Raw genomic sequence first — 21,509 nt, 5'->3', positions numbered from 1 at the left:
TGATATCTGAGTTTTAATACTAGTTTTGATAATGATTCTCAACACGAGCTAAAATTCGTCTGTGAAAGTTAATATAATTATAGAAAATCATATACCCTTTATCTGATCTAGGTAATATTTTTCATAAGCTATGAATCCGTTTGAAAATTTAAAAATATCAAATCAATGGAGAGATCTATTTCATATTGATAACCGTCAACCTTGTACAAATTGCTCAAAATCTAGAAAATATTTTTGTTATACTTGCTACACTATAAATTCAGATTTAGAAAATATAATTCCAAGGCTCAAGGTGAATAAAATATAAAAAAACTTAATTATTTAACTCAAATATAAAATATGAGTTATACTCAACATGTCAGTAATTTACAATTAATTCAGCTAGAAGGTTTAGATTGGGTTGGTTAATTTTATTCCTTATGTCTAGACTATGTAAGTTCCTTATTTACTCTTCCTCGTAAAATATCTTTTAAGAAAGATGTTTAAATATAAATATATAATATTCATTATATATTTTGTACTAACAACAAATTAAACTGTTTTTTAAATGTTTATAACTATATAGCTACCATTGAAAATTGATATTATAAAACACAGCCGAGAAATACCAGGTAAAAGTACAGCAATTCATGCAGCATTATTGGCTCCAGAAGATGTAGCCATTTATATTTATCCAGATATGCCCACTTATACAAAAAATGATAAAGTAATTTTTTTTTTTTTTGTATTTAAATTACCTACCCTTAAATAATCAAGATAGCAAATAACTTAAAAAATAAATAATAGAAAATATAGTATATTCAAATTTTTCAACTTTAATATAATAAAGTATATTTAGATATTTTGAAATTTTAATAGCTTATTTTAATTTGAACTTTAAGGGTTTTTGAAAATTTTAAATAAAATTTGCACAATTAACTATTTTACATAATGATATTTTTATGTACATAAAATAACTGCTGTTGAAACATGTTTTATGAGTATTACATTTTCAGGTAATCCTGGTTTACCCTGGAAAATCTTCTATTAGTCTTCAAGAATTCTACAATAAAGCCAAAAAGTAATTATTTAATATAATGTTTAAACTCATTTACTTCAAAAAATGTGTAAAGTTATAAAAAAACTATTTATTTTATGTTTATTGACTTATTATGTATACAAGTAACTCATTGACTATAAAACAATGGTCTCATATGTGATCATTGTAAAAAAAAAATATTAAATATAGGATTTTAACTAAAAGTAATATAATTTACTTACATTGCATTACTTAAATAGACCTTGTGTCTTGGAACCTAAACATGGCCAGCAACCACCACAATCGAGTGATGAAGAACATTTAATGCGATCATTGCGATTCCACATATAGCAAAACTGATTTTTGCTGTAATGGGTTATGCAGAAACCATCTGCAAAACATTCATATTCTATCTTACATCCTGTAAGTTTTTTAGCTGCCGAAAAACCTGAAATTCTAAATAATTAGGATATTTTTGCTCAAATTAGTTTTTATATTAATTTACTCATAACAGTTCGTCCTAAAGCTACAGCTACATATGACATGAATCGCCTATGTCTTTGAGTTAAAAGTTGATAAGATAATTTCTGTTCTTTTTTTGGTTGTAAATATATAATTTTTGAGGAACCAACTAAAAAATTTATTATAAAAAAATTAATTAAAACAATATAGAATATTCGTGACATCTTAATTTATAAAATTATTTTATAGATCTACACTATAAGACTCAATCTTACATTCTAACATACATATTTATCAATAAATTTTGTTTCGTAGCAATATCATTGGCCATATTTTATTTTTATAGAATTCCTGTAATATAATATTATTTCTATCATCATTACAATAAATTATTTGTTATGTTCTCCATTTACTATCATTTAGTATATCATATTACCATTGGTTCTAAAAAATTTAAATTAGTATTTCAGCTAATCAACTTACACTTTATAACATTTGTAAACTACAATTTTTTAAATAATAGTAATATCACCTTAACACAATAAAATTTTCTATTTTTTTTTAAGGCTACCAAACTGAAGAGCTAATTCCCCTAACGAAACCTGTTTTATTACTTTTAATATTTAAAAATTCGGAAATATTTACTTTATTCAATAACTTGAAATAAAGTTTTTTAATTATAATAGAAAAGTTAGAACTATTATTTTTAAATATGAATAGTTTGTTTTTAAAAAATGGAATCTACACCTCAGAATCTTTATTTTTCTTGAAAATATTCATAAGTAAATTAAAGGATCCCGTATAGTCATGCCTATTACTTTTTGAATTATTTTTTATGAAAATCATTTTGCATACAAATTACCTAAATTGTTATTGTTTATGTGTCACAGAAGTATACAAAATAAGTTACATAATATTTATGAAGAATAATAATTGTTAATACATTATATTTTTTATTTTTTTTTTAGACAAAAAAAACTGAATAATGATGATTTTGATGATAGTTTTTCTGAGATTATTACTCATGCTCTGTTTATTGATAGCACTTGGAGTCAAAGTAAAGGAATTTTAAAAGATCCTAAACTATCAGGTAAAAATTAAACAAATGAAAATGTAATTTGTTATCTTATTTGAATTGAAATCTATCTGTTATCTTAGGTTTACCATGTATAAAATTACAAATAAGATTGTCTCAATTTTGGAGACATCAAAAAGGAAGTCCTAGATGGTTTTTAGCTACTATTGAAGCTATTCATCAACTATTAATTGAATACACTTTAGTCGAAAATCAAACACATTTATTAAATAATTATGATAATATATTATTTTTTTTTCGATTTATGTATGAAAAAATTCATCAGTTATATGAACATGAAAAACTTATGTCATACAGACGACCTGTAAATATATAGTAAAATATATTTATTATATTAATTAAAATCATATATTTCAAAAATATATATATATATTTTATAAGTAACATTATTGGTGTAAAATGTTTTTTTTCAAAAGCTAGTTTGCACTGGTTAAGCTAAATTTAAAGCTAATAAATTAAACTTTTTCAAAAATTAACAATTTAAGTGTGCCAATCATTATGAAACAATAGCATACATAATTTTTTTTCAAATAAAATATTTATGAACACATACACAAACATTAAAACATAAATAAATGTGTGCGTGTGTATACATAGTGAAAAATTAGATAGTATTAACACTTACAATTTAAATTTAAACAGTAATAATAATAATAAAAAATAAAAAATCAATATAATAATAAATATAACAATATCTAATTGATATTGAAAAAAACATTATACATTTAGAATAGAATTACTTTAAATATTCTAATATACACAGTCTTAAAAAAATTACAAAAATAATGCGGAACATAAAATAAAGTTTAAAAAATAAAACAATTATTTTTTTACTGTTAGTGATTTTTTGAAAAGCCCTATTATTTAAATTAAACAACTAAATTATAATATTTACATTTAATTTAAACTTTAAAGATATTAAAAATATATAGGTCTTCAGTTGAACAAATGACATAGATGGTTCATTATGATATACCAAAAGAACGACACTGTGTATTATTGAAAACAATAAAAATTATACCTATAAAAAAAAATAAAGCTATTAAGTCAAATTAAATTTATTACAACATAAAATAAGATTTAAGTATAATTTTTGTTAAAAATAAATGTATGGTAAAAATGAATTCTAGAGAAGGTAATAAGAAGAAACCTTGAGAATGCCACTTCATCATAACATAGCTTTTATACTACTAAATTTATTATATGAATTTATTAATATAGTACTACTACAAGTATTTATTATAATAATAGAATCAATAAAAACCAATTTATAACTACTTCATTCATTAATATAAAACTAATTATATTAATATGAAGACAATAATATTAATTTACCTCCAATGATGAGCCATTTTTGTTTTCAGCATTATTAATAGAATTACTTTCAGAATCTAATACAAAAATAAATACAATAAATAATGACATAATTTTATAGTCTAAATATAGTAATGTAGCCTTTGAAAATACATATATTTTCAATAAGTTAAACAATGTTGCTTCCTTCTATGGGTTTAATAAAAATTAATTAAAACTTTCCTATTTTTAACAATGAAAAATATTTGTGTTTCTTAAATCTTCTATTAAAAAAAAGTTTAGATTATTACCTCCATTCTCAACATTTGAAGTTGATAATGATTTTTCTTGAAAAGCATGCAGTCTTTCTCGATATGTTTGAAGTTCTTTTCTCAATTCTTCTTCTAATTTACCATGTTTGGTAGTAGATATCTAAATTAAATAAAACTAATAAAATAATGAACTGAGATTTAAAATAAAACAAAATAAATTACACATATTATATTATTTATTACTATTTATTTAATTGAAAATTTTATAACTACAAAATAGTTAGAAAAAAAATATTAATTACCAATAATTCAGTTATCTGAGAGTTTAATGAAGTTACAATGGGTTTTACTTTTGTAAGACGAGATAATTGTGTAGCATAAGCTTTATAAAAGCTACAGTTAGATGTTAAATTTGAAGAACCTAAACTAGCTGCAATGGTATCTATATCTGTCATATTCATAGATTCATTCAATGCTGTAATAATTTCATTACCTAAATAATATTTCGATTAATATTAAATATTAACTAGCATAATTATAAATTTACCCTGAGTTACAGCCGATAATAAAATTTCATTTGGTTCATCAGAAGATTTATATTGTCCTGAAGTCAAATTGGAGTTAATTAAAGGTACTTTTAATATATCAGCAACTAATTGTAAGCGCTCATGTAATGCTTCTTCAATTACTTTATTATTTCGTCGCAATTTTTCTTTAAGACACAATAGATCAATTTTTATTCAAAATACAAACTATAATAATAATTAAATTTGAATATAAAAAAAATCCCATACCTAAGTGGGTGAGAACAGGTTCAGCTTTAAGAACAGAACTTTGTGATATCATTACTTCAGAAGGCTCTATTAATGGAGACTTTTGAGTTTTAGTTATTACTGGAGTACTGTTTGCAAATGTGTTTTCATCATTTTTTATGAAACTATCTTCATTGTCTAAAATTGATTTTAATTTATAAAATATAATAAAAATTAATCACATGTGGTTAATATTATTTAAAAGTAATACTATATTAAAAATATTATTAATTTAAAACTAAAACATATTAATAATATTTTTTTAATATAGTATTAATTTTAAATAATAAAATAATTTACCATTTTTAGTATTATTACAGTTGGTTGATTCTAATGATGTAGATAAATTAACAGTTGTATTAGAAGGTAGTTCAGCGCCATTATCTATTAGCCTATAAGTTTAAACAAATAGAATTAAAATAAAAATTATCCTTTATAAACACAACATCAAACATAAAGGTACTTACGATTTTTTTTTAGTACCCTGTATTATATCTTCATAATCAACAGTATGAGGATTTTGTTCTTGTTTTCTCATTTTACCTTCTCGAGCTTTATAAGCATCAGTTGCTTCAGAAATATGACGAAACCATCTAAAAATAAGTTGATTTAAGGTTAATTAGCTAATTTTTGTTATGCCAGTAAAATTATTTAACTTAATTAGGTTGGGTTTTATCATATTATACTCTATGATGTTAGAAACTAGTTAAATATTAATAATTAATCTATTAACGTTAAATAAATTATATTTTTATTAAAATATTTAATGCTCAACTATATAATATTAAAAAAACTTACATAATGAATACAAAATATAAAAAATATGTTAAACTCTAACTCACGTTTTTCGTTCACTTGACGATGTTGTAACTAAATCATAAATCTGAGCACCTGCTTGAGAAGTATTCACTAAGAACATAGCTTTTTTATCTAGATATTAAACAGTTAAAATTATAATTTTAATATTTTATTTTTATATTTTAAGTACTAATGTTTTTTAAATAATGTTAAGTTGAATAATAAATTGTAAAAACAATATGATATGATTAAAAAAAAAAATGTATAATATTTAAAAATATTTGAGAGAAAAGCATAATTTTTTCAATAGATTGATCAACAATATCTAAATTCACAACATAAGTGAACTATTTATTAATAAATTTTAGGTTTTTTAATAAGATAGTTTCTTACCAACAGCATTGTGTCTCACTAGAGCAGTTGACATCTTAATGATTGGACTTAATGTTGGAGTACGATCTTGAAATCCATAATACTTTAATACATATTTGTCATCAACTTTATTTAATAAAATAATTAAATCTTCCAATAATAAAACATGTAGCTCAATCATTTTTTGACGAGTACCTCCAATTCTCAACCACAAGCCACCTTCATGAATAAGTTTGTGTTTGGTAACATCCAAATTCTAAATAATAAATAAAAAAACAATTTTTAAACATATTTACAAATAATAACTATAATTCACAGTCTTCGATGTTATACTAGAGTTACTTATTTTAGGATTATCGTATTTATTAGGATTATCCTATTAAAAACTAATATACTTATAACACATACCTTATATTCAACACTAAGAGGATGATCAACTTTTTCAAATGGTGTTGCATCCAATTTCTTCTGTATACCAAATAAACGTAGTTCATCTTCAGCTTCACGCACTGCTTGATTAACATGATTTAAAATAATTTTACTTCTTTCAAAAGCTCTCTTGACATTTGCCAATTCTTCTTCACTGGTAGTACACTTTACTAAGCTCTCAAACAACAATGGATATTTGGTTAACCTAAAAAATAAATAGTAAATTACTATAAAATTTAAAATAGAGTGGACTGAAACAGATTTGCACACAATGTTATGTTTTACTCTTACATCATATTGATAAAAAAGTAATATTCACTGTGTTAATTTCAAAAATACTGATCATAAAACAACAAATAGATATACCTAATCATCCCTGTAGGTAATATGTCTTTTAGTTGAAGACGTTTACAGACTGGATTTCCTTCTGCTTCAGTTAAAAATATATTGAGCTTAGTGTCTTTTTTTCTTTTCTCTTTTAAAGACTCAAGAGCTATTTGTTGACGAGCACAAAATGTGGCAGCAGCTTTTTGAAATGTTTCACCGGCTAATCCATCAAACTATAAAAAAAAATAACTCTTAGCAAACAATTCATTGTTAATTTAATTATTTAAAAATAAAATTTCAAGCTATGATATTATGATGCACTAATCTATGAAAATACAGGTGGAAAAATTTTCTTGATAACCACCATAAAAATCACTAATTGCCCCATTGAAATATATTATTGTTGTCTCTGGTATTAAAAAATCAAATTAGTTTTGAATTCCTATTTTAAATCCAAATCTTTTAATAATTTAAAAAACGAACGGTTGACCGGATAAAAAAATTATAAGAATAAAATTGCTTGTAGAATTTCTTTCTATCATATAATTAAGGTAAAAATAGGGGTTCTAATTTAGGAAAATTATAAATAAGGATTTTCATCCCTGAAGGAACAAAAAAAATTATTATTTAATTCATATTAATGTAGTTTTTTTAATAAAACAATATTTTCCTCTACAAAATTTTAAAATTTTCTAGTTTCTGAGAAAATGAATGTATTATTCTAAATTAATGACTCTGTATATTAAAAGTATAAAAATGAGGACCAATAACTTCAGCTGAAGCCTTAACTAATAAATAAATAATTATACATGCAAACTTACAGTATTTAATAAAACATGGCCAATATTTTGAACAACTTGATTATCTTTTCTAACAGCTTTCACAGTAGTACTAAACTGTGAATGTAGTTCATACATTTGCTCAAGGTTTGCAAAGAGCAATTGAAGCTGATCAGGTGGTAATATTTGTAATTCTCTCATAGGACGATGGAAAACATGCTCTAATACTTTTAATCCTAAAAATTAAAAATATAATTTAAATTATATCTATAAAATATAAGAATATAATTATGATAATTGTAACTATAGTAAATTATAATTTTTTTTTATTAATTAATGTTTCCACATATATTTACAAATGTTTGATCATACATTATTATTTTAAAAATTATATAAATATACCTCTGATATGAGATCTTTCTGTATGATAAAGCTCATTGATGATTTCTTGTCGTTTTTTCTCTTTAGGTGACAATTTATTTAAAATTTCAGATGGAACATTACTTGCCCAATCAGGTAGATCAAGTTCGTGATCTGAATCACTATCTAAACATGATGTAACTTCTCCACCCGGACCAATACCTTCTACAGATGTACTTCGACTATCTAAACTTCTAAAAATAAAATAGGTTTTTGTCTACTTATAAATTTTTTTATACTTATAATTTGTTTATAAAATTAAGGATTTACTTACTTTGTTGATAGATTGGAATTTGATGAACTATCAGAACGACTAAATGAAAACTGCATATCATGATCTACATCACTGAAAATAAATATCAATTAATTAGTAGAATAAATTTTTTTCTAGTATATTTAACATTTTTTTAACTAAATAATTCTTATATTAAAGAGGATGAGAAAATCTTTACAATGGTATAGAATTGAACCTCGATACTTGTTCAACTAAGAATAATGCATTCCTAACCAAACTATACAGGTTTAATAAATTAAATACAAATATTTAAATGAATTTTTCAAACCTTTTGAACTTAGAAGGAAGATTGGGATCACTAGTTTTTCTTCTTTCACGAATTTGTCGCTACATAACAAAAATAACATTAGTAATTTATTTTTCAATTGTGCAATCACAATGCATAACCCATACATTTTATTTATAATGATTTAAAGTTAAACAATAAATAAATCAGTATCTATGTAATTACATATTACCTTTATAAAAAGACTGTTGGTTTATTTAATAAAATTTATTTCTGGTAAAATTGAAATAAAACAAAAAAAACTGTATTTTATGCATCATGACCCCTTGATTGTCATTGAAAAAATTTTATTTTTATTTTTGCTTAAAAAGATTAAGTGCAATATTAAATATTTTATTATACCTTTTGATGAATTCTTTCTTTATAGCTCTCTGATCGATTAATTGATGCAGGTTTTGTTTTTGAACATTGTGATCTGTCAATAAATACAAATCATATATTATGGTAAAAAATCAACAGAAAAATATTAAATAACGTTATAAATGATAATTATACATACATGTCAACAATACTTGTATCACCTTTTTCAGACTTAAAACTATCATCAGCTCTAATTTGAAAGCTACTTCCACTTAAACTTGTTCTATCTGCAAACAAAATATAAATTTGATAATAAAAATACAGGTCACTTTTATCATTTAAAATTTACAAAATAACTATTATTGAAAGATATCAAAAATTAAATTGTATAAAATATAACAAAAATAAACATTATATAACTGATAATAACATAATTATTGAATTTAATTTAAATTTAAAAAAGATAAAGTAAATTATTAGTTAAATCATTTAAATTATCTTAAAAATAAGTTTTTGAAACAGGTTAAGAGGATATTGTTTTAATAGTTGCTTTTTTATGTTTATATATTCATATACAAGTTTTATACAAGATAAAACATGGGAACCCACATGATAAGATACATTTTCATTTTTTAAATGATGTAAGATTGTTTTTTTACACTTGATAATTTTTAATTAAAATTTTTTTGTTGACAATATTACCTAGATCTTTTTCGGGAAGTGCTCCAACTACATCACCAGCATCCTCCATTTGTCGTTTTGATTTTTCCACTATAAAAAGAAAAATAATTAGTAAAAGAAGAAAAAATAAAATTACATTACATAATTGAATAAATTAAATAAAATATTACCATTATACACAAATTTGGGAGGTGGGAGTAAAAAAAAATATTTTTGAATTTAATAGATCTAATATGTATACAAAGTGATTCATTAAGGATATGACATTAATTTTTTCAGAAACTATAGAACATTTTAAATTTTTGTAAAGGAAAGTATTTATTAGTATTTAAAGTATTTATTGTTTGATTCAACAAACTACAATAATATGTAGTTAAATAATTTTTTTTCATCCCTTCAGTTAAAAAACCTCCACAAATCGGATTGCCCGGGAATGGCTGATAACGCTCTGCACATCCTTTTTCGGTGTGAGGCGTGGGCTCAGAAGCAGGACTCATTGGAGTCCTGACTAGGGTCCATGTCCCAAGTTGGGTCCATGGTGGACCTAATGTTGGTTAGCCAGAAAGCGTGGCTGCTCGTCCAGGCGTTGGCTGAATCCGTCTTGAAAAAGGAGACAGCAGAACGCCTGAGACAGAGACAGCCATGCTGCCCGGCACATGAGGACCTGACGCGTTGGTTTAGGACGGTGCCTTAGGTTTTTGATTTTGTATTATGTTTTTTGTCTTGTGAGTTATTTTGCCAACCCTCCTTAACGGTTCTCATTCTGGGATCCGGTTAACCGGAGGGGGCAATACCACGTTGCGAATCAGCTCTTAATTAATTTTGGGCTGATTCAGAACATGGTGTCGTGAATTATTTAGACGGCGTGGGCCACCCTGAAGTAATGCCTAATGGCAGTTCTAAGGCGGCCCACAGTAATGCCGACCGTTTAAAAAAAAAAGGGTTAAAAAACCTTAACATTAACATTCTTAAATTAGAACCCTATATTTAACTTAATATGATAGAAAAAAATGTACAAACAATTTTGTTCTTTAAATTTTTTTTTTTATTTATCAACTGTTCATTTTTTAAATTTGGATTCAAAATACAAATTTATCACTAATTTGGTTTTCATAATACCAAAGGCAATAATCTATTTCAATTATTCATAAATTATTTTTATGGTAGTTATCAAGAAATATTTTCCCACTGATAATTGAACTATGTATGATAGCAAGCCTATGTGGAATATAATAGTATGTGTCTATTAATAGTCATCAATGACTCCTATATACATAACAGTAGAATAACAATAGAAATATGGTTCAAAAACGTTTAACTTTAACAAGAACAAATTTTTTTCTATCATATTATTAAGTTAAAATGGGTTTTAATTATACTTTGGACAAAATTTGTTAAAGTTGGTTTCCTCCTAGCTTCACGTTCTGGTCTAATTTTGTCCATAAGTTTACTAATACGATCATTTGCTCTATCTTTTTTAACTATTGGACCAGGACAATTTTCTTCCAGTACTTTTACACAAACTCTATGAATATTCAGGATGCAATCTATATAAAATAAAATTATTTTAGAAAATAAAATAATTATGCTAAGAAATTTAAAAACATACTAGTGCATTGATAACCTTGTGGTCCTATACCCCAAATAATTAATTGACAATGATTACAATAGGTCACAGTAAAATACTGATGAGCAACAAAATGATGTCCTTTAGTAGTGAACTATTAAAATTATTTTTAAATAGTTAGTAAAAAATAACAACACATTGCATGTAAAATATTATTTTATCTATATATTTTTAAATAAATTAAAGTTAATATAATACCTTTCTACATTTTCCAATTAATTTGGCTTTTAAAGATTTTTCTTTTGAAACAAAAGTAGGACAACGTTCTAAAAGAGAACTAAATTGTGTACCTCGAAGACCAAATATTTTAGACATAACTGTAGCTAGTGCAGCAGCCATAGTAAACCTTCTATCATCTACAATATCTTTTTCCATATCTTCTCTGTAAAATATCAACAATAAATCATAACATGTTTTAAATTATACATTAAAAAATAGAATATTCAACAATTTATAAAATCAAGATTATTACTTATACATGAATAATCATACATAAATTATCACATTATATTATTTAATTATTTTAATTTAAAGCAGAGGGTAAACAATTTAATGATTTAAAATGAATTATTTAACAACAATGTCTAAAATTCAAAATATAATGTTATCACATTAAATACTTAGTAGTTAAAAATAGTTGACAAAGTAATTATTTAAAATATTTTTGCCTAGACAGAATTATAAATGTTTATAAAGTACTAATACAATAGTATAATTGATTTCAAGTTTACAGGCAAGCTATTCCTCTAAGTTTCTAAAAAAAAGCAAAATTAAGAAAAAATTTCACTTAATTTTATATTATTTTGCAATAGAAAATTTCAATAATAGTATAGATTAGTAGTGAAATAATGGTTTTACATAAGGCCACACAACTACAAATTTAAAGCAATACAAAAGAAATAATTCATTTATCAACCAACATTTTCTAGGACATTTTCTGTATTTACAAAAATAATGAAACTTTTATTAATAATTATAAATGAGAGTTTATATAAATGTGCTATCTAAGAAATGTAGTAATAACTCAAATATGTGACTTAAATTAAAAAAAAAACTAAATATTGTCATATTTTCAACAATAAAGGAATTTAAATACATTTCTATGTTAATTACTGGAAAATTTAGATTTGTCTTATTCAAATTTTCTGTTTTCTAGATATATCTTGATATAAAATATCATAACTTACATAAATGGCTCCATGTTTGGAACAAGTATCATCTCGATAATTTTTAATTCTTTCATTTTATCATTAATACTATCATCAAGTTGTGAATCAGGTGGACCAAATAATGTACCAAGGCCGGCTGTTCTCCTATGTCGAAAATCACTTAGTTGATCATTCAACTCTTCTTTAGCTTTTGTCCGAGCTTTCCAAAATACCTTAAAAGGTAAAAATTGATTTATTAATGAATTAAAAAATATTATTTCAAATTTTACTTACTTTACGCAATATTTCTTCTCGATCAGAGTCATTTTGAAGAATATCATCAATTTCACGAACAATATTATCCTCAATATTTGTAAGTCTTAATGGCTTTAAGTTTAATAGTACAAGTTAGTAAAAACTGGAAATTATTAAGGTTTTAACTTCTTAAAATAAAAACTTACTGCACATGGTACAAGAAAACTAGAATGAATTTCATAAGCCCATTTTTTCATTTCTTTGGCATTACCTTCTTTGTATAAGTTAGTTACTAAATAGAAAAGCTGTAAAATAAAAATATCATTAAATAAAAGTCTTTAATCCTAACTATTACACTTAAATAGTATACTTCAAAAAGTAATTCAAATTTAACTTACTAAAGCTGAAGGATCACTATTTGATATAACATAATTTAAAAATACTGCAAGATGTGCATTATGTTCCACCAATTTTGTGAAACTTTTAAATGGGCCATGTTCTTCTAAGTGACTCTAAAAATATTAGTAAAATTAAATATTATATTAGTTAAATAAATATTTATTTGACTTACAGATTCCTGGTCAGAAACATCATCATCCTCCATTGATATTATAGGGGTCTGGGATAATTTTGTATCTGTACAATCAACTGATTCAACTAAACTTTGATTACCTATTCCTAGTTTAGTCTATTAAAAAATAAGAAATTATCATTTAAGTTAAAAATTAAAGCAATAAAAAAATTAATATTATTTTACAGTATCTAAGATTTTATCAATAGGCAGTATATCATCAGGAGATCGGTTAGGAGAATTTTGACGTGGAGGTGAAACAACATCCCAAGCCAAACCACCTTTTGAATGTTTAACTAAATGTAAGTCATTGAAAGACTCGGATAAACTTAATTTTTTATTATCTATAAGAAAAAAAATTTGTTATATGCCAAAAATTATACATTACATCTAGACAATTTATCAACTTACTGACTGGTTTACCTTCACCCAACTGATCTGGATTTGATTTTGTCCGTTGATGACAGAGCGATAAATTAGGAGAATCCTACAAAAAATATATTCTATAGTACACTAACTAATAACTATTATAATGACATAATAAAAGATAGTCAGTTATTTAAGATCAATCAGTTGAAATCTTTACAAAAAGATAAAATAAATATTTTACAAGTAAAATCAAAAACAATATCAGGCATTAAAAATTAATTCATTAAAAACAATAGAAATTCATGCAATTGTTTTAATTAACTACTCATTAAAATATAAAATATAATTAGACTTTACACATTGAAAGATTTAAAATTAATTCAAATATGATTTCTAATTTTGTATAAGAAACAACCGGTCATCAATTTAGTAGTTGTTATTAGATTGTTATTTTGATTCTCAAAAAGTTATTTTTAGTTATACTTATCTAAGTGTAAGTTCATATTTCATTTCCTATGCATTTTAAAGACAAGAATATTTAAAAATAAAACTTTTTAATAACTGTAGCTTTCTTAAGGAATGTTCAATTTTGCTGAGCAGTATAAATGAATAGTGACTGATAATGGCTGTGGACAATGTGACTAGTACTTACAGTTTCTTTTATATTTACACCGGTGTTATTTGAATTATTTGACTGCTTATCACTAATTGGAGGGGCTGATGGATTTCTAGGAGGTAGAGGTGGTGGGTTTCTTGGTGGTAGTGGAGGAGGCTGAAGTGAAGATGTTTGTGCAACAATATTACAAAGCTGTCAACATAATAAAGATGCAAACAAAAAAGTTATAACAATACAAAAAAAGAAAAGTTAAAGGTAAAAAGCTCAAAAACACTACAAATTGAGGATAGATTTTAACTAATAATATTTTTAATGAAATTTTCTCATAATTTTATTTTAATAATAGCAATCAATTAATATATAAAAAATTATAAAAATTGATAATTTGTTAACAAAAAATTAGTAAAAACAAGAATTATTAATTACAAAACAACCAACTTTATTATTTAAGTTCAATATTTTACACACAAAAATTTAATATTTCAGGGTTTAATTATTAAACAAAACTATATTAATTAATTTTAGAAATTAAAAACCTCTTAACAGGTTGTAATAAAAATAAAAGATCTAAAATTAATATGAAAAATCAGACATAACCAAATTGACATATAATATGAAATTTTTTCCTTTTTTGGATCTACAACAAATATTAAAAGTAATTAAACAAAATAGTTTGTAAAAGCAATACAAGAAAGTAAAAAGAAAGTCATAGTAAATAATAAATGTTTGACTTTTGGTATATAACAATTATTATAATGTGGTTATTCTATAACCAAATAATCACATATTTTTAGTTTTTGTTACTGGAAAAATATTAATTAACATTAATACCAACTACCACAAATCCTAAATCTATGAGCTAACATAGAATTACAAACTACAGTACAAAATATACTGGACCTAAGAAAAATATAGAAATTAAAGCCTACAACCCTAATTAAAATAATGTGCCATGCATTATAATAAATTTATTTTATACTGATTTCATGTATAAATGTTTTATCATAATAATTTATACATTCAAATTTGAATTTTACGCTACCGGTATTTCATTAAATGTTGTAAGTTGATCTTGTAATGTTTTAACACGTCGCTCTGCTCCTGTTAATTCCCTTTTCAACTTGTAGTTTTCTCCACCTGTTACACTTGAAGTTCTTTGTAATTCCTTTTTTAATGCCTCTACATACCTTTGCTCTTTTTCCAGCATAAGGCGAAATGTTTGCCAACGTTCTAGTTCAACATGCCTCATTTGTTCCACCTTGAAAATTCAAGTTTATACAGTATTTCAAAAGATATTTTGCTTTTCAAAAAAAATTTTTTTTTTTTTGAGATCGTAAGGAAAAATAAAATCTAAAATACTTGAAATGTAATAACATTAAATAATATTCTCTCTTTTTTGTATCTCCAATTAAAATATAAATCATATGTGAGTAATTATTTTTTTATTACATTGTTGCTCATCATATTTTTTAACATTTGATTGTTCATCTATAATAGTTTTCAATAAAATTAATAGACAAAATGTTAGTGTGATTTTCAGTTTCAACACACAATAATACACTAATTTTCAGTTTTAACAAGTATAATGTTAGTAAATAAATACTCAAAGCAACACAAATAATACACTTTTTTATAAATTTTAAATATGCATTAGACAACTCAGTATTCTTTCTAAAGGTGACATTAAGTTAAGGGAATTTTTTTTTATAACTATTTGATTTAAATTAAATTTAGTTGAAATAAAATAGCAATAAGATTAATTTTTCTTTTAAGTAAAGAATGATATTTATATAATGTGATTGAAGTACAGAATACATATAAAATACTAATAAATTTTTAAAACCACTTAAAGCTTAAGAAATTTACAAAATAAAGCTTTATTTTTCTTACACCAACAGAATATTCATTAAAAGTTAATTTAAAAACCCATAACATTAAATATTCCAACACAAAAAAAGTACTTAAAACAAAATGTATACAATTTTGCAATAACACTAATACTTTATATACACATTTGACTTATATATATATGTATATATATTATTAAAATAAAACTAATACATACATCGACAGGTTGAGGTCCTGTTATTCTATCACGAGCAGGTGCCGAGTGATGATGATGTAAAGGCCTTGAGGGTGAAACTGTAGAACTTGGCGAAGTAATAGTAGTAGAATTCATTGTTTGCAAAGGTAAATGAGGTAATGTTAAGTTAGTATTAGGTGGATTAATAAACACAGGTCTTTTTTGCACAGTTAATTCTACTTGAGAGGAAGCTGTAGAAAAAAATCCTCTTTACATTTTTAAAAAAATAAGAAATATCTAACTCACATTTTATAAGTTCGACGACTTCAGTATGAGTTGAATGTGTGACATTAATACCATTGACTTTTATTATTTTGTCACCACTATGTAAACCTGCTTTTTCAGCTGCACCACTTAATTTTACCGACTGAACAAATACTGGGTTATCACCAGATACTTTCATACCATATCCTCTTTCATCTTTAACTACTAAAACAGTTAGAGTAGTTGTAGCTGGTAGAGTTAAAGAAGAATCCAGAGACTCAGCAACTGAAAGTTGAGGTTCGGCAGATCTGTTTCAATAAAAAAACATTTAATTAAAATTTAATTAAAATAAAAATACTCAAATTTATATTTAGAAATAAATGTTTTGAAAAATAATTTAAAATATTCAACATTTTATAAATTTTTACTACAATATAAAATTTAAATAAATAAGTATTGGGTTAAAATAAAAAACAATATAGACTCTTTAAGTTTAAACAAAACTTTAATTATATTTATATATTTTAGTTTTGAAATAAAACAGGATTAAAGTAAATGTTAATTTTTTTACATATAAATGGAAATTTAAAGTTTGAAATGTTTACCTAAATAAAATAAGTAGAAAACTTATCAATGGTCACATTTTAATATTATTTTTAGGGATAAGAGCATTTTATAATAGTCATGAAAGATCAACAATATTTAAAATATTTTTCAAATTGTATTTACTCAATGCTAATGATTAACTAGTCCCTGAAAACTGCAAAATTTCTATAAAATTACATTTATTATAAATATTAAAATATATTTGATATAAATAATAATGACTTACTATTTATCTATAAAAAAACAAAACTACAAAATTAAAATATAAAATAAGTTATTTCTATAAGAATAGTATCCATTAAAAATTGTTGAAACTAAAATGTATACAAAATATTATGGATCCTTTTAAATTTTCAGATTCTATTTTATTTAGAATATTCATTAATAAATTTAGCTCAATAATTCAAATCAAAATTACTTTTACTTTAACTATTAACAAGGAATTTTGAATTTTTTTTTACTACATTAGGTTTTAGAATTATTGTTTATTATTTTACTAGAACAAAGACAATGAACTCAATCTGTTGATTTTTATCCTGAACTTTATTTGATTCAATTTTACAATAAAAGAGAGTATTAAGAAAAGCTAAGATTTAACCTATATATATAACAAAATAAAGTAAACAAAAAAACAAATATAAAACTATCAAACTATTTAAAAATAGGGTGAATTATAAATCATTAGGTTAATTATAAATACATTTTTCTAGATAAATGCATATGTTTTTATTAAGAAATTACATATGATATGACAGCATGAAGTTCTGGTATTAGGACCAGAACTTATCAATATAAATAAAATCTTCTCGATATTTTAAAAGAAAAAATAATTTTTACAATTACTCCAATTGTGTACATTTACCCTAGTACAACCAGCAGCATATTACTTTGAACAAAACTATTACCAAGTAATTAAATACTTAATAGATCATAGAATAGTTTTTCTTATCACCACATAGATAAAATAAGTTCAAGAAAGTTTATGGAAAATAAAGTAAATAATATATTTTATATTTAAAGTAATTTGCTAAATAAAATTGATAAAATATTTATATGTTTTCAAAAATTATTTAAATTTATTGTCATATTTAAGTAAATAAGATTATAACAAACATTTAGATTGGAAGTAAAAAAAGTTTATTCATTTTTCAAGCATAGAAAATAAATAAAAATATCACAATTACTATAAAACTTATATGTAATTAATGACCTAAAATGAGATATTGAACACTTAATAAAGTAAAATACGTAACTCTTGCTTAAAAAAAATTAAGTTTTGTAAATTTTTGTGAAAAACATTTGTTGATGTGCTCACAAAATTAAACATAATACTTTTAAGGGAAAACATTTAATCTAAAGGAACTACATTTGACCTTGATTTCTAAGTTAAAGTATCTTTGCCGATTATCATCAACTATATCACATAATAATAACCATATAAAGAGGAGTAAATTTTAAAAATTATTATGTACAACCTTTAATCTAACAAGATGTGTTCGAACATTCCCAACAAGCTTTTTTAAAGTGTAATATAATTGTAAGGGCAAACATAAAAATTAAAAACAAATGAGTTGGACGTTACATTTACCTCTCTTTAAGCGTATCTGCGACCGTACCGTCCATTGCGCTGACAAGCTAAGTTCCACTCTTGACACCAAGAGCTTCTACTAGCACCCAGTACATATCTACATGATGATTGCCTTATCATTAGTATTCGCAGAAAGAGCATTCAAAGAACAGATATTATCCTGTCATTCAGAGATTTTTTGGAGATAGTAAACCGCTTTCACATAAGTTTACAAAAATTTTGTTCCCGTTTTTGTAGGTATGTCTATGTGTGTTTTTCGCGCGACTCATTAACGAAGAAAAAACGAATGACAAATACAGCGGCAACAATGACGATGACGACGAACAACACGATAATACAAAAATAATTAATAAATAAGTATCAAAAATACACAAATATAATAGCAAAAACATAAACACAAATTTGTAGATTAAAAAAAATAATAATGTAATCAACAAGTAAACTTCAATGGTAGCGAGTGCACGGTGTACAAAAAAATCACTTTATTATCACTGACAATGTAATCATAGTCGCTGGGCTTGTAGTTACTTGAGACCCGTACGGCATACGCTGGGGATGGAACGTGTCCAAACGCAGTGGACGACAGTGAGGCCAAACTGATCCCCCCACCACTGAGGTTCGTCGTCGCAGTCGTATGGTTGTGTTCAGTGTACTCGTCGCCGCCGCCGCCTCTTCGGTTTTGTACACCGAGAGCAAGCAGGTCTGCCGCTATCGGTCACAACTCTGCAAACCTAGATCGTTCTTCATACCGGCCGCCGATATTACCACTATTTTATGCGCTCACTTCCTATTCTGTACTCAGCGGTCAACGGAGTATTCACTGATAGCCTGTCGCTATCTCGCACGAAAATCATTCATCTCTACATTGAAGTCACTGAATGCCTAATACATATTATATCCTATAGAATGGAAACAAAACGGTGGGGTTGCTAAATACTCCCGTGGTATAAATTCAGCAATTAAATGACATTGAAATTGTATCAGAATTTAACAATTTTTACTTATTAATTAAATATGGAGACTATGATCTACGTATACTTGCCATTTACACGTTATCATTGATGTAGTACACAATTGTTAATTAATAATATGATTGACCTACCCGTCGAATTCGCCACGTTAAGTCCGCTAATGGGATTAAATTTCAGTTAAATTTTTCTTAGAAAAACACTATTCATAGATGGGGGAATTCGACTATATACTTGAAGGGGGAGGATAAATATAAGAACTTATTTAGACGTACTAATTCAATTATTTATTTAGGTTTATTTTGTTTTTGAAGGTTAGGTCGCCTCTCAATAAAATTGATATTGTTCACTAGTTTTTTAAATGAAATTTATCTACGTTACAATTTTAAATAAAATCACATTTCTAGTACGAAAGCAATGTAAATGAGAAAATATTTCATCTACCGGATTGTAACACATTTCAATGAGTTTCGCCGCTGGTTTCTGGTACTTGGTTTTTTATTGCAAGTAAAACTAATAAATGTGTCTTCAACCTTTTAATAGATCAAGCCGTTTGTCTTTACAGTTTAGTATTGATAAATAAAAACTATGGTTCTAGATTTGCTCGTTAAATAATAATTGTACTTAAATTGGTTTTAACGTTCCAATGTAAATTACAAAGTAGCCCGCATGACACGGACCGGGAAATAGAGTGAAAACTTCTCGAGAGACACAAATAAAACTTGGACACTCATTAAAATTAAACTCTATGCTTTTATTGTGAATTATAGCAATAACACCTATGTAGATGTATACACACGCCGACATTAAGCTCAGCGTGCAACTGGGCGTAATCATATAATGTTTAACTTTTTTTTTTCCAGTAGCACGCAATGGAGTAAAAAAAAAAAAACCCCAAACATAATTATTACACTTGTTCGACATTATCATTAATGTAGCCGATAATTTACATTTTTCCGGTTAATTTTTCACAAATTAACTGTAAATGTTGACATGCTTAAACCATATATTTTGTTGACATGTTTCACGACCGTTTTCATGCAAGTACACATTTGCAACTATCAAACACTACTGTAACACCATGTCGATAATCAAAATCGAAAATGAGTGCAGCAATGACATTGTTAAATTGTCTATAAAAGTGATTATAAAACCCAACCATTTCGATCCACGACGAATAAAAATAAACTCAGTTAAAATAATTAAGGGTTACAAAGTCCATTAGATTCAACCGTCTAAAATAAAGCTATTTGGTAAATATTAATTAAAATTCTAAATAAATTCAATACTAGTTAATTAGTAACTAATTAAAATTCATATCGTGACCACGATAAGATTAAACTTAATTAGTTATAGTAACTCTTTAATCACCGAATTAAAGCAAACAAATTAAAGGCATAAAAATAACATGACATCTTTCATAAGCTAAAAAGTAATCTAGCAATTTTTTTTTAACAGCAAACAACAATCTTTGCGCATTAAATTGAAGCTGCTGTTAAATGTATGCGCCCTTGGCTACCTCTTGATTACAGGTTTGAGACTTACTTAACAATACTATTTACTCTATGCTAATATTTTTTAACAAATAGTATACAAATTTCTTAGTGCGTGTCTTCGTACTTTTGTATAAGTGCACCACTGTTTATATCTAAATTCTGAATTTAGCGAATTAAAATTCTTTATCATAGTTGCAAGACTTCTTCAAAGAATCTCAACATTCTTATGACCTTATCCTTAGGCTCTAACTGAATACTAATAATAAAATAATTGTTTTGTCTAGATTATTTATCATGTATTGACTCTCAGGACATGTTTTGATATTTTTATTATATTA

General features: G+C 24.9%; 3 protein-coding genes across 6 annotated transcripts; 1 reads left to right on the top strand and 2 right to left on the bottom strand.

The window, feature by feature from the left end:
* The first annotated feature begins 17 nt into the window (after nucleotides 1-17).
* On the top strand, nucleotides 18-2,907 carry LOC126898407 (tRNA-uridine aminocarboxypropyltransferase 1). The gene is made up of 5 exons (XM_050672404.1): nucleotides 18-292; nucleotides 566-706; nucleotides 996-1,060; nucleotides 2,449-2,570; nucleotides 2,639-2,907. The coding sequence occupies exons 1-5, from the start codon at nucleotides 131-133 to the stop codon at nucleotides 2,890-2,892; spliced, it is 744 nt and encodes a 247-aa protein (XP_050528361.1). The 5' UTR covers nucleotides 18-130; the 3' UTR covers nucleotides 2,893-2,907.
* On the bottom strand, nucleotides 1,267-1,894 carry LOC126898410 (uncharacterized). Its single transcript, XM_050672409.1, has 3 exons — nucleotides 1,756-1,894; nucleotides 1,524-1,649; nucleotides 1,267-1,466 (listed from the first exon to the last, which is right to left on the bottom strand). The coding sequence occupies exons 1-3, from the start codon at nucleotides 1,763-1,765 to the stop codon at nucleotides 1,267-1,269; spliced, it is 336 nt and encodes a 111-aa protein (XP_050528366.1). The 5' UTR covers nucleotides 1,766-1,894.
* A 402-nt stretch (nucleotides 2,908-3,309) lies between the features above and the next one.
* LOC126898395 (rho guanine nucleotide exchange factor 11-like) lies at nucleotides 3,310-19,304 on the bottom strand. Of its 4 annotated transcripts, XM_050672385.1 has the most exons (34): nucleotides 18,708-19,304; nucleotides 16,556-16,821; nucleotides 16,292-16,500; nucleotides 15,269-15,484; nucleotides 14,263-14,418; nucleotides 13,653-13,728; nucleotides 13,428-13,585; nucleotides 13,242-13,358; nucleotides 13,069-13,182; nucleotides 12,877-12,975; nucleotides 12,710-12,802; nucleotides 12,455-12,648; nucleotides 11,466-11,649; nucleotides 11,250-11,361; nucleotides 11,020-11,187; nucleotides 9,662-9,730; nucleotides 9,159-9,246; nucleotides 9,002-9,074; nucleotides 8,642-8,700; nucleotides 8,353-8,424; nucleotides 8,061-8,272; nucleotides 7,701-7,894; nucleotides 6,919-7,112; nucleotides 6,532-6,757; nucleotides 6,145-6,379; nucleotides 5,796-5,883; nucleotides 5,421-5,546; nucleotides 5,254-5,345; nucleotides 4,936-5,091; nucleotides 4,689-4,853; nucleotides 4,444-4,634; nucleotides 4,181-4,301; nucleotides 3,912-3,967; nucleotides 3,313-3,597 (listed from the first exon to the last, which is right to left on the bottom strand). In XM_050672385.1, the coding sequence occupies exons 1-34, from the start codon at nucleotides 18,740-18,742 to the stop codon at nucleotides 3,592-3,594; spliced, it is 4,620 nt and encodes a 1,539-aa protein (XP_050528342.1). In that variant the 5' UTR covers nucleotides 18,743-19,304; the 3' UTR covers nucleotides 3,313-3,591. The 4 variants fall into 4 exon arrangements, with proteins under 4 accessions (XP_050528344.1, XP_050528343.1, XP_050528345.1 ...); XM_050672387.1 differs by lacking the exon at nucleotides 15,269-15,484 and having other exon boundaries at nucleotides 3,310-3,597; XM_050672386.1 differs by lacking the exon at nucleotides 14,263-14,418 and having other exon boundaries at nucleotides 3,312-3,597.
* Between the last annotated feature and the right edge of the window lie 2,205 nt (nucleotides 19,305-21,509).

Source organism: Daktulosphaira vitifoliae, unplaced genomic scaffold (genome assembly GCF_025091365.1).
Source record: "Daktulosphaira vitifoliae isolate Bord-2020 unplaced genomic scaffold, ASM2509136v1 Scaffold_2, whole genome shotgun sequence".
NCBI lineage: Eukaryota > Metazoa > Arthropoda > Insecta > Hemiptera > Phylloxeridae > Daktulosphaira > Daktulosphaira vitifoliae.
This window is presented reverse-complemented; position numbering and strand designations above follow the sequence as displayed.